Raw genomic sequence first — 13086 nt, forward strand, 5'->3', positions numbered from 1 at the left:
CCATAAAGTCTAAATGGTAAATTAGTTGGTTCAACCCGATTGCCCATGGAAACTACCATGGTCAAGTTACCTTTATATCTAAAAGAAAGAAACACCACTTATGTGATTGCCAAGTGCCAGTCTCTACGATAATCACTTTCTATATACATCCCTCCAAACTTTAAAACAAGACTGCAAAGTAGTAGATGATACTATCATCATTTTGTCATCTAGGAAATCCTCTCAGAGAGTTTAGGGCAAGTGTCCAGGGGCAAAAAGCAGAGCTCTGATTCAAACCCACCTCTGAAAGTTCAGAAACACTAATCTTTCTGGTGAATTATTCTGCTACCTTCTCTGATTTCTGATTTTCTCTCACAAAAACAACAGCTTCACCAAACCAACACATCTTTTTTGAGTACTGACTGTGAGCAAAGCTTTATGCTAGGCCTTTGATGACACAAAGAAGTAGAAAACAAGGTTTTGACCTTCAAGGGTTTATAATCTCATAGGGATATAAAGTTAAATAAAGTAAAAGATTTAAATTAGTCATTAATGATACTTACGTATTGTATTACAAACAGTAATACAAAATTGCCAGATAATTTATGCAGAAATAATTGAAAGATTGAGGCTGAGACAATCAGAGAAGACTGCAGGTTAGATTTCTAGAAGTGGGAGAAGTGAAAACTAAAAACTAAACAAAAAGGGGAACTTGTTTTAGGAAAAGGAAACAAACTTGGGAGCTTACTAGGATTACCAGGCAGTTAAACGTGAATGTCAGTACAACACTTAGTGGTCCACAGTCATGTGAATGGGAACCAAAGCTGCTTTGGGGTCCTCCCTCCAGTTACCCTCCCCAGGAAGGTTTCGAAAACTAGCCAAGGATGTGATGCAGAGCTGAGTAGCTTAATGTCCATTTAAAACCTTTTACCCTCATCTACCTTTGCCTATACAGTATATTATAACATAAACTATCGTCTATCATTACCAGAAATGCTTTAAACATTGCATTTTTAAGCAGAATAAACTAGCTATTACATTATATTCTTACCTTAAAATTACAGCTAATAGTTTAGAAAGAGTAAATCTATCTCCACTGTTACTTGGAAACATTGCAGCAAGGATTAAGGTAAAAAGTCCTATGGAGAGAAAAGGATAAAAAAAAGATACATTAGCTTATATGTCAAAATTATTTATTACCAACTTGATTGTTTAAATAAGTTAATTACACACCTAACTTTTAAACTAATTTTTGTCATTTTTAAATGACTAAGAATAAGACTGCAGTTACCTAGGCTGAAATGTTCAGAGATCACACATAAAAACAGCCTCCAAATGAAACCATGTTTATTTCAACAATACAGATCAAGTACAGTCCTATTTATTTTAAAACTAATAAGAGAGTTAAACTGAGCATTCAGAGTAACATTCTGACCTCATCATAATCAAGCATGTGTACTAAAGTTATTTTTACAGCTTCAAAAATACTTTTTTATCTTCCAGATTTGGAAGGTGATTCAATTTTAAAAATAAAACACCTTTCACAGGGCAAATTATAGTTATGAAATAAGCAATTACATTTAGCCAAAGGGTTGAAAAAAAGATCTTTAGAAAGAATATGTGAAAGGAAAGACAGCTACAATACAAAGAGTCAGCCTATTAAACTTTAATATATTGTTGTATAAAAAATACTGTAAAGTACTGGAAGGAATATAAATAGCACAAGGCTATGGCACAAAATTTAAAGATTAAATAGTAATTATACCAATACACATTAGAAAGAATGAAATAATTTAAAACAAGATAAAAATATATGTATATGTACACATATATATCAGAAATAGGTCTCGAGTTATAATACAGATTTTGAAGACAAATTTCTTACCAGAAGTTGAGGACAAAATATTAACTATAGCAACTTTTGTGTCTGAAAGTGCTTCTTGATATGACAAATTTGCCAAAAACCACTAAAGAAATAGAAAATAAAGTGAAACCTAATAAATGACTTTTTATATTTGTCATTATAATTTATAGTCCCCTCCTTTTTTTCTCCCTCTAAATACGGCTATCATAAGTTTTAAAATCTGCTTTGTATTGAAAAGTCACAGGCCCAAAACAGACAAACATTTATATCAGACCTAATATCTTTGCTATCCAATTTCCCTTAAGAAATTAACAACAGTTGGTTAAAAATTAGCACTGTTCAGGCTTTTTTAAAAATTAGGGTAAATTTAATATCAAATCAACATTGAAATTTGCTTTATCCAAGCACTGATAGTACTCTATTAAGTTTATCTAAATCAAATTTAAGTTGGGGGGAATTCTCAAACATTAAAATATGTACAGATGAATATAACATGATGAGAAATCGACTGAACAAGGTGATGCCTAAGGGGATGGATGGAACTAGCCAGATCGATAGACAAAAGTTTACATTCACTTTGGAAATTTTAAAATGTCCAAGAAATTGTGAATTTACTGGCTAACTGTGATTGTTTCTCTGATTCTCAGTTTTGAGACATAATATAAAGAGTTCTCATAACTTTGAATATAATGAAGAAAGTTTTCCAGCTATGAGGATTTTTTTTCTTCTTTTTTCCCTTTTGCTTGTCTAGGCTAGGTTATTCTTATATTCCCAACCCTGTGCCTACTTTGATTTAGAGAATAAGAAACAGGACCTCTTTTGATGAAGCCTGGTGTGTGTGTGTGCACGCGCATCCAAAGTTCATTTATTTTTACTGCTATCAGATAATCTAATACAGTTTACCACAACTCATCCATTTTTCTGTTGATGAACACTTTCTGACTATTTCAAACAATGCTACCAAGAATATTCTAGCGTATGCCTCCTGGGGCATATGTACATGAGTGCCCCTAATGTAGTATATACTAAGAAGCAGATTGCTGGGTCAAAGTAAATTAACTACTTGTCTAACTGTTTTCTGTTACTTAAACAGACTGACTGGATAATCATATTCTACTGGAGAATGACTTGTCTCTATTAAGGGAGGGACATCTCTTGATATCTCTCAGAACTTGTAGTTAACTGAGAAGTACAGTTATTAGCATTTATATTTCAAAGAAGCAGTATAGACACATGATCTTAGAGCTAGATCTTACTGCTAGAAGGCAGCAGATGGTTGAGAGTCTAGAAGTCTTCATTCAGTATACACTGTACTCAAAGCTAAAGCCAGACTCTGATTCCATCTGTAGTCCTCTGACTTCCTAATTTCACTTGACTATCTAAATAAGAAAATGAGGTTAGCAACTGGTAAGACGGGCAATATCAAATATATATGACAGTAGGAGCCACAATCTACTTGCAGTTGAAGTGCTAAAAAAGAAGCAGAAGATTCTGCCCTTAATTATCTTTTGGAGATTTTCTACAAGAATAGGCCATGCTTGTGGGGTGATAATTAGCTTTCTTGACCCACTTTCCTTACCACTTTAATACTTAAATACTGTGCTCATTTTCCAAACAATCTTACTGGTCTCCGCTAATGTGAGATAAAGAAATAAAAACAGACCACTTAGATTGCAGGAATTCAAAGAGTATAACTACTCATCATTAGCTATGAACTCTTTCCAGAAAGATCTTCGCATTCTCCAGCTCTCCCCAAACTCCATTCTCTGGCTTTCAAACCCAAGGCAGCCTCATCACAAAAGAAGACCATCTCAATTGCCCTCCAGTAAAAATTATCTTTACAATGTTTCCTTTCATTATTCCAGAGTTGAGGACAACCACTTACTAAGAATTAAGCTGTCACAAATAATTTATATAGTATTTCATTATTTCATGAGTGATAATTCATTTTAAAATTAGCATAAAAGCCGGTATGACCTAAATTACATCTTATAGAAAAAATTAAAACACCGTAAGTCCTAATGAGACAAAACAATTAAAGAAGGACTGGCAAATACAGTAATCATTAACTCCTTTTGACCTACAATGTACAATACATTAGCCACTAGCCACATGTGACTACTAAGCAAATGAAATGTGGCTACTTTGAACTGAAATGTTTAGAAAGTGAAATGAAAACTGAAATTGAAATGAAACAGAAAAAGAAATGGAAATGAAACAGAAATTGAAATGTTTAAAAATTGAAATGTTTAGAAGATTTTAGTACAAAAAAAGAATGTAAACTATCTCACCAATAATTTTTATACTGATAATATTTTGAAGTGCTTTACATAGAGTGGGTTAAATAAAAATATAGTATTAAGGGACCTCCCTCGTGGCGGAGTAGTTAAGAATCTGCCTGCTAATGCAGGGGACGTGGGTTTGAGCCCTGGTCTGGGAAGATCCCACATGCTGCAGAGCAACTAACCCGTGTGCCACAACTACTGAGTCTGCGCTCTAGAGCCCGTGAGACACAACTACTGAGCCTGCCTGCCACAACCACTGAAGCCCACGTGCCTAGAGCCCGTGCTCCACAACAGGAGAAGCCACCGCAATGAGAAGCTCCACACTGCAACGAAGAGTAGCCCCCGCTCGCTGCAACTAGAGAAAGCCCGCACGTAGCAATGAAGACCCAACACAACCAAATAAATTAATCAAAAAAATATATATACAGTATTAAAAGTAACTTGTTTCTCTCTTTTTTTTTTTAATGTGGCTACTAGAAAATTTAAAAATACCTATGTGGGGGGCTTCCCTGGTGGCTCAGTGGTTGAGAATCTGCCTGCCAATGCAGGGGACACGGGTTTGATCCCTGGTCTGGGAAGATCCCACATGCCACGGAGCAACTAGACCAGTGAGCCACAACTACTGAGCCTGCGCATCTGGAGCCTGTGCTCCACAACAAGAGAGACCACGATAGTGAGAGGCCCGCGCACTGCGATGAAGAGCGGCCCCCGCTTGCCACAACTAGAGAAAGCCCTCGCACAGAAACGAAGACCCAACACAGCCAAAAAAAAACATACCTATGTGACCTGCATTTGCACATTATATTTCTATTGAACAGCATTGCTCTAGAGCTCATCCAAGCTTATTACTCTATTAAGTCAGGTTTCTAAAAAGATATATACCTGGACTATATTACTCTGACTTTCTATAGAAATGCCTTTACTTAAGATTAACACAGCTCCTTGCTCTTATAACTTACTTAAGGTTGATTTTTCAAAAAAGACTATTAATGGTGGAAGCAACGTAAGTGTACATCAATGGATGAATGGATAAACAAAATGTGGTATACACATACAGTGGAATATTACATAGCCTTAAAAAGGAAAAATATTCTGACACATCCTACAAAGATGAACCTTGAAGACACTATGCTAAGTGAAATAAGCCAGTCACCAGAGGAAAAATACTGTATAATTCCATTCATATGAGGTGTGCAGAGCAGTCAAATTCATAGAGACAGAAAGTAGAACGATGGCTGTCAAGGGCTGAGGGAGGTGGGAAAGAGAAGTTGTCATTTAATGGGTATAGTTTTAGTTTTGCAAGATGAAAAAAGTTCTGCTGATAGACAGTGGTGATGGTTGCAAAACAGTGTGAATGTATTTAATGCCAGTGAACTGTACACTTAAAAATAGTCAAAACAGTAAGTTTTATAGTATGTATATTTTACCACAATTTTTCTAAAAGGCTGTTATCTGTACATATCTACCTGTAAATCTGGTATACAGAATAGTGCCTTTCTACATAAGAACCTATGAAATATATTCTCTCAGTTTTGAGTTAGGAAAAGTTTATTTTATCAATAGATGACAAACTCTGTAACTCAGGAAGTTTTCCTTTTTTCCTTTCTGCCCATTTGTCTAGAGATGAATTGTGTGCTTTCTTTCTTTCTTTAAATGGAAGTTCCTGATATAATCAACCCATTACACACCCAGTTTGCACCCTACACAGACATTATCTGTTTAGTCTGGCTCTTATCCACCCCTCCTTTTTAAACTTTTACTTTATAGATCCTTTTATCGTGTTTCACCTCAAGTCTCCTTTAAAAATTAGGAGATTTAATTAATAAATCTTAGTCTTGCCTTATACTCATTTAAAACAAGCAAACTGAAATCACAATAGCATAATCCAAATATATGAGCCTTTAAATTAACTTTATTACATATGTAATTATCATATTACAACCCCCAAAGATTCTTTGATTTGTACTCCTGAATATATTAATCAAGGTATCACTAAAACAGAGGTTATTCAGTTAGAGGATGGTGAAAAATTGGCTATGCAGTAAATATGAGAGGCAAAACTGTAAAGTAAAAAAATCTCATAATCAGGCTAATAATATTGACATTAACCTTGTGTTACCTAGTGGTTTAAAATGATCAGTATAAATTTAAACCTTAAAGGCCCATACTAAACCACCTTGGAATAGTCTACTTCCAATGATACATATAGAAAAGAGCACTGAAATTCATTTTTTAAATTGTAAATCAGAGTTTACTAACTCAGGCAAGTTATCTAATCCCAAATTAGCCCAAAATAATATTTTATTTGCTATATGAATGTTTTATGTGAAACATTAAGCATATTTTTGTTTCTATATTAAAATAATTAAGAAGGCATAAACAATATTATAAGAAACAATGAAAAAATGTTTACTATGAGTACTTATAAAATATTTGACCACATTTATATGAATTTAAAATAAAACCTCAAAAGCACTTATTTGAAGAAATCAATGCAATCAATGCAAACTCTTATCTGGACATTTACTAGTGATTGTATATATCATAGTGTGAAATAACTTTAATCATTATTCTGACCATGAGGCAATGTCAAATTCTAAATATACATGAGTGGTTGTAGTGTATAGTATTTAATGAATTCTTTTACGTATGCCTAGTATTTATTAATTTTAATACTCTAATTTCCCTATGATAGCAGATAACAGAGTTTAAAGTCATGACTAAGGCAACCTAATAGTCTTAAAATTTAATACTATATTGTTGATATGTCTACTGTCTTCAAATTCAAATTCCAAACATATAATAAAGAGAAGACTTACCACAAAGCAAAAAAAAAAGCTAATTTTTGCTACTTGAGTTGCAGTAAGTTTCCCCACAGTTTTGAGTAAGGATTCTTGTTCTTTCACGGTAGGATATGACATGCGAGACAACTTAGCTTCCAATGCGTGGCTTGATGGAAGCTGTCGAATCTCCATGATATTACTAAACCTTACACGAGACTTTTTGGGAGCTTGAAAGGAAAAGTAAAGTATAAAATCATTAAACATTTCCCCTCGCATCCAAAAAATGTCACAAGTTTTAATTTACTTGTAAATGCATATTATTTAATCCATCTATAATCATATTTGAACAGTCAAAAAAAAACCAGTTAAATTATTACATGGAACAGCTCTGCTCATTCAAAAGAGTTGGTGGGAAAAATGTTTCCATCTATAAAAAATTTTGAAGGTTTTAAAATGAGACCAATATTCAACAAAGTTTCAAACAACTGCCTGGTTCAGGATTATAGTATGATTATTATTTTAGCATTTATAGTAAAAGTTTATTTGGATTTTTCCTCATAGATATCCAATTTATGAGAATTATTTTCCTGGTCAAGCACGCAGAACATTCTTCTATAGTTCCATTCCTTGAAAGAGAATATCACGGATGAATACTGTGCGTTACGTTGAAGCTGGCATTCTTTACCATGTTCAAAGAACCAGCAAAACTGCTGTAATCTGCTATCAAGGTCTTTGATGGCCTGGTTGAAGAGGATGCTGTTCATTAATAAATATATCTATATATACATTATAACACCACAGAGATTTCTGGTATTTGGAAGTTATTTCCATTGAATTAATAAAAACGTCCAGTCAACTGGACAACCACAGGCTGAGCCAACACCACACGGAACAGAAGAACTGCCTGGTGATCCCAGGCAACCCACAGAACCACTAAGTTTTGGGATGGCTTGAGTGAAGCTAAAATTTTCACCAATTTCTAAGTTATGAAATTCTAAGTTTTGCTTACATTTTTCAGTATCAATGTTTGTGTTCTCAGGTTTTTCACTCGGAAGATCATGAAATTTCACAGGAACATATAGAGGTTCACTCTGGAATGCAGCAAAAACAGAAACAAATATAAACAAGTATTAATAGCTGATATACTGGCTAAATTTAAGTGGATGGTATATAGACACAGATACCACCCAAAACAGGGCTGTTCACCACCATGTTTATACAGCATAATTTTCCCAAAATGCATTTTCAAGACTTATATAGGAAACTCAAATGATCCACCCAGGTACAATGACAGAAAGAATCAATTTAAAGCTTAGAAATGTAATCACACAGCACTGGCATATTATGATATTTAATTTTTAAATGTCATAAAAACAGACCTCTCTCAGCTAACAGATTATCTCCCATTCCTTTTCATTCATTCTTTTAACGTATACATATTGAGCTCCTACTATGTCAGGTGCTGTTCTAGGTCCTAGGGCTATAAGAGCAGTAGAGACAAAGTCTCTGTCCTCAGTGATATAAAATAATCTAGTGATAGACCACAGAATTAAAGCCAGGTTTGTTTAACCATGCTCTAAAAGTCTACATTTTTAAGTGGTTCTAAATCCCCCAACTGTTTGTGAAAATGTTCTTCAGATGATCTGTATTTAAGGCACAATTCTGTTAATTTAAGAAACAAGGCTGTTTCTTAAATTAACATAAAATATTTTTTATTTCTTTAATTTATCTTTAACTCCTGATACAGACTCTGCCAATGAAAAATATTCAGTAAATGAAGAGACAATAGGATTTGGAAATAGATGGAGTCTCATTGTTGCATTGAACTTTTCATTATAGCATTTGGCCTAGAACAATTTGACATGTCCATCTTACAGATAATAGAAAAAAATAGTAGAAGAGTAGGCTGCCATCTCAACTCTGTCTTCTACACTGATAGAGACAACTGATATTAGTCTTGTTTTTGTTTTTTTCTGTTTTTTGTTTGTTTGTTTTTTGTTTTTTTGGCTGCACGGCGAGGCTTGCAGGATCTTAGTCCCCCAACCAGGGATCGAACCCGTGCTCTTGGCAGTGAAAGTGCAGAGTCCTAACCACTGAACCACCAGGGAATTAGCTTTGTTGATGCTTAGGATCCCAGAGAAAAGAAATGACATTTTCTCTAAGCTTCACAAACCATTCACAGCACCCGGTAAGCTACCTTGCAAGCAACTGTAGTTCTAGAAGTCAGAGGAACAAAAAACTGTACTGTCAGTAAGGTCACCGAGCTAGTGCTTCATAAATTGGTATTAAATTTTAGAGTTAACTTTAAAATTTTTCTCAGATAGAATGCCACATTTCGAATAATATATTTTAAAGAGATGCCTTAGTAATGGTCTAAAAAGAATAGATTTTTACATACTCTCTCTCCAACAAGATTATAAATGCTTAAACAGAGTGACTGATAATTCCTTCATATGCTTGCTTATTATCTGTCTCCCTCCCTTCCCCGAACACACACCCTCACACACTAGAACATAAGCTGTATTTTGAGAGTCTAGAACAAGTGTTTAACGTATATTAAGTGCTCTTAAAAATTTGCGAAATGAATAAACAATCTGCTTATAGAGTCTCAGTGTCAAGTAAATGTATTTGTTTCTAAGTGGTAATAATATAATAACAAACATGAAGTGACAAAGTTGGTAAGAAACAAAGGACAAAGGACTTCCTTTACTATTTTCAGTCCTTAACTAATTTCCTCTTCCCTTCTCTCCCCAGAGGTGGCTGAATTGCTTACTTTTAGGTCTCAGGTGTCTCTAAGAAAGTAACAAATTACAACTCTCATGGAGAGCAGCCAACATTGAGATATATTTTTATTTTAATATAGCTGTGGTGCTATCAACGCTATTTCAGTCCTTCCCGCCATGGTCAACTCCACCCGCTCTCTTCCTGAGGAGAAAAGAAACACTTACCAAACAACTATTCATAGTTGTATCTGTTGTGCAAGCAGCAAAGTAACCTTCAGCATCTGCAAACTACAAATAATGAGACATAAAATTCAATTAAACTCATGAAATAAAGTAGAACTAGTGTGAGTCACAGCTCAAAGGAACAGAACCAAAAATCCAGAGCAGACCTATAAGGGTATAATCATTATTAATAATAACAGCAGCTAATGCCAAGTACTCAACCATGTAAGGTAAGTATTATCTTTATTTTATTGATGAAGAAACTGAGGATAAGAAATTTCATCTAAGTAACAGAACTAGGATTAAAGCCCAATTTAGTCTAACTCTGAACTTAAGCCCTTTTCACAATATTATAATAACATTTCAGATCACTAGGGAGAGGATGGGTGGGTTAGTGAAGAAGACAAATAACATCTTAGCATTATCATGATAACAGTGTTAACCTCAAGAATCCCCTAAATGGATTCAGACACTGGACCACTTTGAGAACCACTGTGCTAGTGCTGTATAAGCATGCTTTTATTCACACCCACAACTACCCTATCATTTATACCTGCTTAAAGTTTGAAGAGGTTAAATAACTTGCTAAAGATCACACAATCAGCAAGTGACAGAACAAGATTCAAACACCAGAAGCCCATGCCCTTAAAAAGCCTTATAAATCAGTAAGAAAGAGTCAATGTAGAAAAATGGACAAGATATGGACAACTCACAAAAGAATTCTACTGTGCAACAAATATATGAAAAAGTAACCAAAAACACACAGATTAAACAAGATACCACTGTCTACCTATCATATTGGCAAAGCATTAGGGTTTTGCTAACAGTTCAGTCTCAAGCACTGCTAACAGACATGAAACAGGTGCAATTATTATTTTTTTTTTTTTAATATATATATTTTTTATTTATGGCTGTGTGTTGGGTCTTCATTTCTGTGCGAGGGCTTCCCCTAGTTGCAGCAAGTGGGGGCCACTCTTCATCGCGGTGCGCGGGCCTCTCACTATCGCGGCCTCTCTTGTTGCGGAGCACAGGCTCCAGACGCGCAGGCTCAGTAATTGTGGCTCACGGGCCCAGCCGCTCCGCGGCATGTGGGATCTTCCCGGACCAGGGCTCGAACCCGTGTGCCCTGCATTGGCAGGCAGATTCTCAACCACTGCACCACCAGGGAAGCCCTGGTGCAATTATTGTAGATGATAATTTAGCAAAAGGAATCAAGCTATATAATGATATTACTGTTTTATCCAGCAATTATACTTTTAGGAATTTATCCTAAGTAAATAACTACAGATGTGTACAAAGACATTCCTATTTAATTACAACAAAAGAGAAAGTGAAGGGACTTCCCTGGTGGCGCAGTGGTTAAGAATCTGCCTTCCAATGCAGGGGACACGGGTTCGAGCCCTGGTCCAGGAAGATCCCACATGTTGTGGAGCAACTAAGTCTGTGCGCCACAACTACTGAGCCTGTGCTCTAGAGCCCGTGAGCCACAACTACTGAGCCTGCATGCCACAACTACTGAAGCCCATGTACCTAGAGCCTGTGCTCCACAACAAGAGAAGCCACCGCAATGAGAAGCCCGTGCACTGCAACAAAGAGTAGCCCCCGCTCACCGCAACTAGAGAAAGCCCACGCGCAGCAACGAAGACCCAACGCAGCCAAAAATAAATAAATAAATAAATGTGTAAAAAAAAAAGAGTTTTATATTCTTCATTATCAAAAATCCAGTTTCTACTATATGGAAGATACATCACTACATAAACTGCCATTTCTTTCAACACTTAAAAACAAGCATGTTATGTGACATTAATGATGGAATATAATTTGATTAGCCAAACATCTGAAATATGCTCTGAAATATGTTATTTTCATTTTAACATATAAACTTTGAATTAGTTTGCTTCTATAATCAACTTTACAACTAATTAGATGATATTTATTTGATCTGCAAATGACCATAGACTCTAGATATTCTTCTTATCCTTTATCTTCCATCACCTTCTCCACATTAATTGATTTGGACTAGGTTAAGTAAGTCTTAACAACTCAGAGGATGCCATGAGGTAAGGGAAAGAAAGTGATTATGTATCTTTGACTTCTCACAAAACATTCTGATGCCAAGCTGATTAGAAGAGTAAATTTAAAAGTATGGACAAAAGCAAGTTTTTCTTATAGCATGCTATCTTCACTCATTTAACGAACAAGTTAAACTGTTTTTCAAGAAACTAATAATTTGAAAAAATTTACCCCTGCACCAACAAACACTTAAAATTTAAAACTTACAAAAGCAGCATGCTTTCCTCGAAATCCTCTTGTACACTGTTGTCTCCATGGCTTCCAAATTATAAAGCCCAAAAGGTACAGAACAAACATAGATGTTTTTGCAAAGGTGCTGAAGAATGGTTTGTTGTACTGAGTAAAAACATACTGTGGAGGAAAAAGTTACAGAAACTATGAGACAAACCTTATTACTCATTTCCAATAAAATACAGTTATTACATGAGTTTTAACTCTAGAAGTTCATTTGCAAGGGAAAGATCAAAAGGGATTATAAAAATATTTTGAATTCATTTCTGAATATTTTATTTGCCTTGCATACAAAGGATAATATTTCCAAAACAAAGCAGCAACAACTTGCAAAAAAACTTTTGTTCAATAGTCACTGAAAACCTACTATGCAACAGTATCTATACTAGCAGCTAAGGAAAAATAAGACAGGATTTCCTGAGAGGAGACCTATAGATACAGATACAGATATATAGACATAGATATAGATATGAAGAATACACAGTATAATGCACTAATACCATGATAAGGGGATACAGGGTACCATGGGAGTACCAAAGAAAGACGGACCATTTTGAACATTACAGAAGTTTCCCAAAAGAAGCTATTCTTGATCTGTATCTAAAGGTCTGAATAATAGCCCAAACAGAGGAAATAGCATAAAGAGAGGCAATGAAACAGTATGGGGTATAAAGAAAACAGCATGAAGTTTAATGTCATTTGGAAGTTATACAACAGCCTGTAATCACTGTTTTTTTCTGTTTGATTTTTTTAAATTGAACTATAGTTGATTTACAATGTTGTGTTAGTTTCAGGTGTATAGCCAAGTGATTCAGTTTTTTATGTATATATACACATTCTTTTTCAGATTCTTTTCCATTATAAGTTATTACAAGATATTGAATACAGTTCCCTGTGCTATACAGTAGATCCTTGTAATCTTCATT

The 13086-nt window shown here is 34.9% G+C and overlaps 1 protein-coding gene across 6 annotated transcripts in view; it reads right to left on the reverse strand.

Annotated features, from left to right (window-relative positions):
* Positions 1 to 13086, reverse strand: part of SLC35F5 (solute carrier family 35 member F5) — a 182918-nt gene that overhangs the window by 26414 nt on the left and 143418 nt on the right. For all 6 annotated transcript variants that reach the window (XM_068545255.1, XM_068545254.1, XM_068545253.1 and 3 more), the window contains 6 exons: positions 12137 to 12280; positions 9860 to 9922; positions 7921 to 8002; positions 6948 to 7138; positions 1865 to 1946; positions 1031 to 1118 (listed from right to left, as the gene is read on the reverse strand). In XM_068545255.1, coding sequence (XP_068401356.1) covers positions 1031 to 1118; positions 1865 to 1946; positions 6948 to 7138; positions 7921 to 8002; positions 9860 to 9922; positions 12137 to 12280 — 650 coding nt within the window. The remainder of the gene's footprint in view (positions 1 to 1030; positions 1119 to 1864; positions 1947 to 6947; positions 7139 to 7920; positions 8003 to 9859; positions 9923 to 12136; positions 12281 to 13086) is intronic.

Source organism: Eschrichtius robustus, chromosome 5 (genome assembly GCF_028021215.1).
Source record: "Eschrichtius robustus isolate mEscRob2 chromosome 5, mEscRob2.pri, whole genome shotgun sequence".
Lineage (NCBI taxonomy): Eukaryota > Metazoa > Chordata > Mammalia > Artiodactyla > Eschrichtiidae > Eschrichtius > Eschrichtius robustus.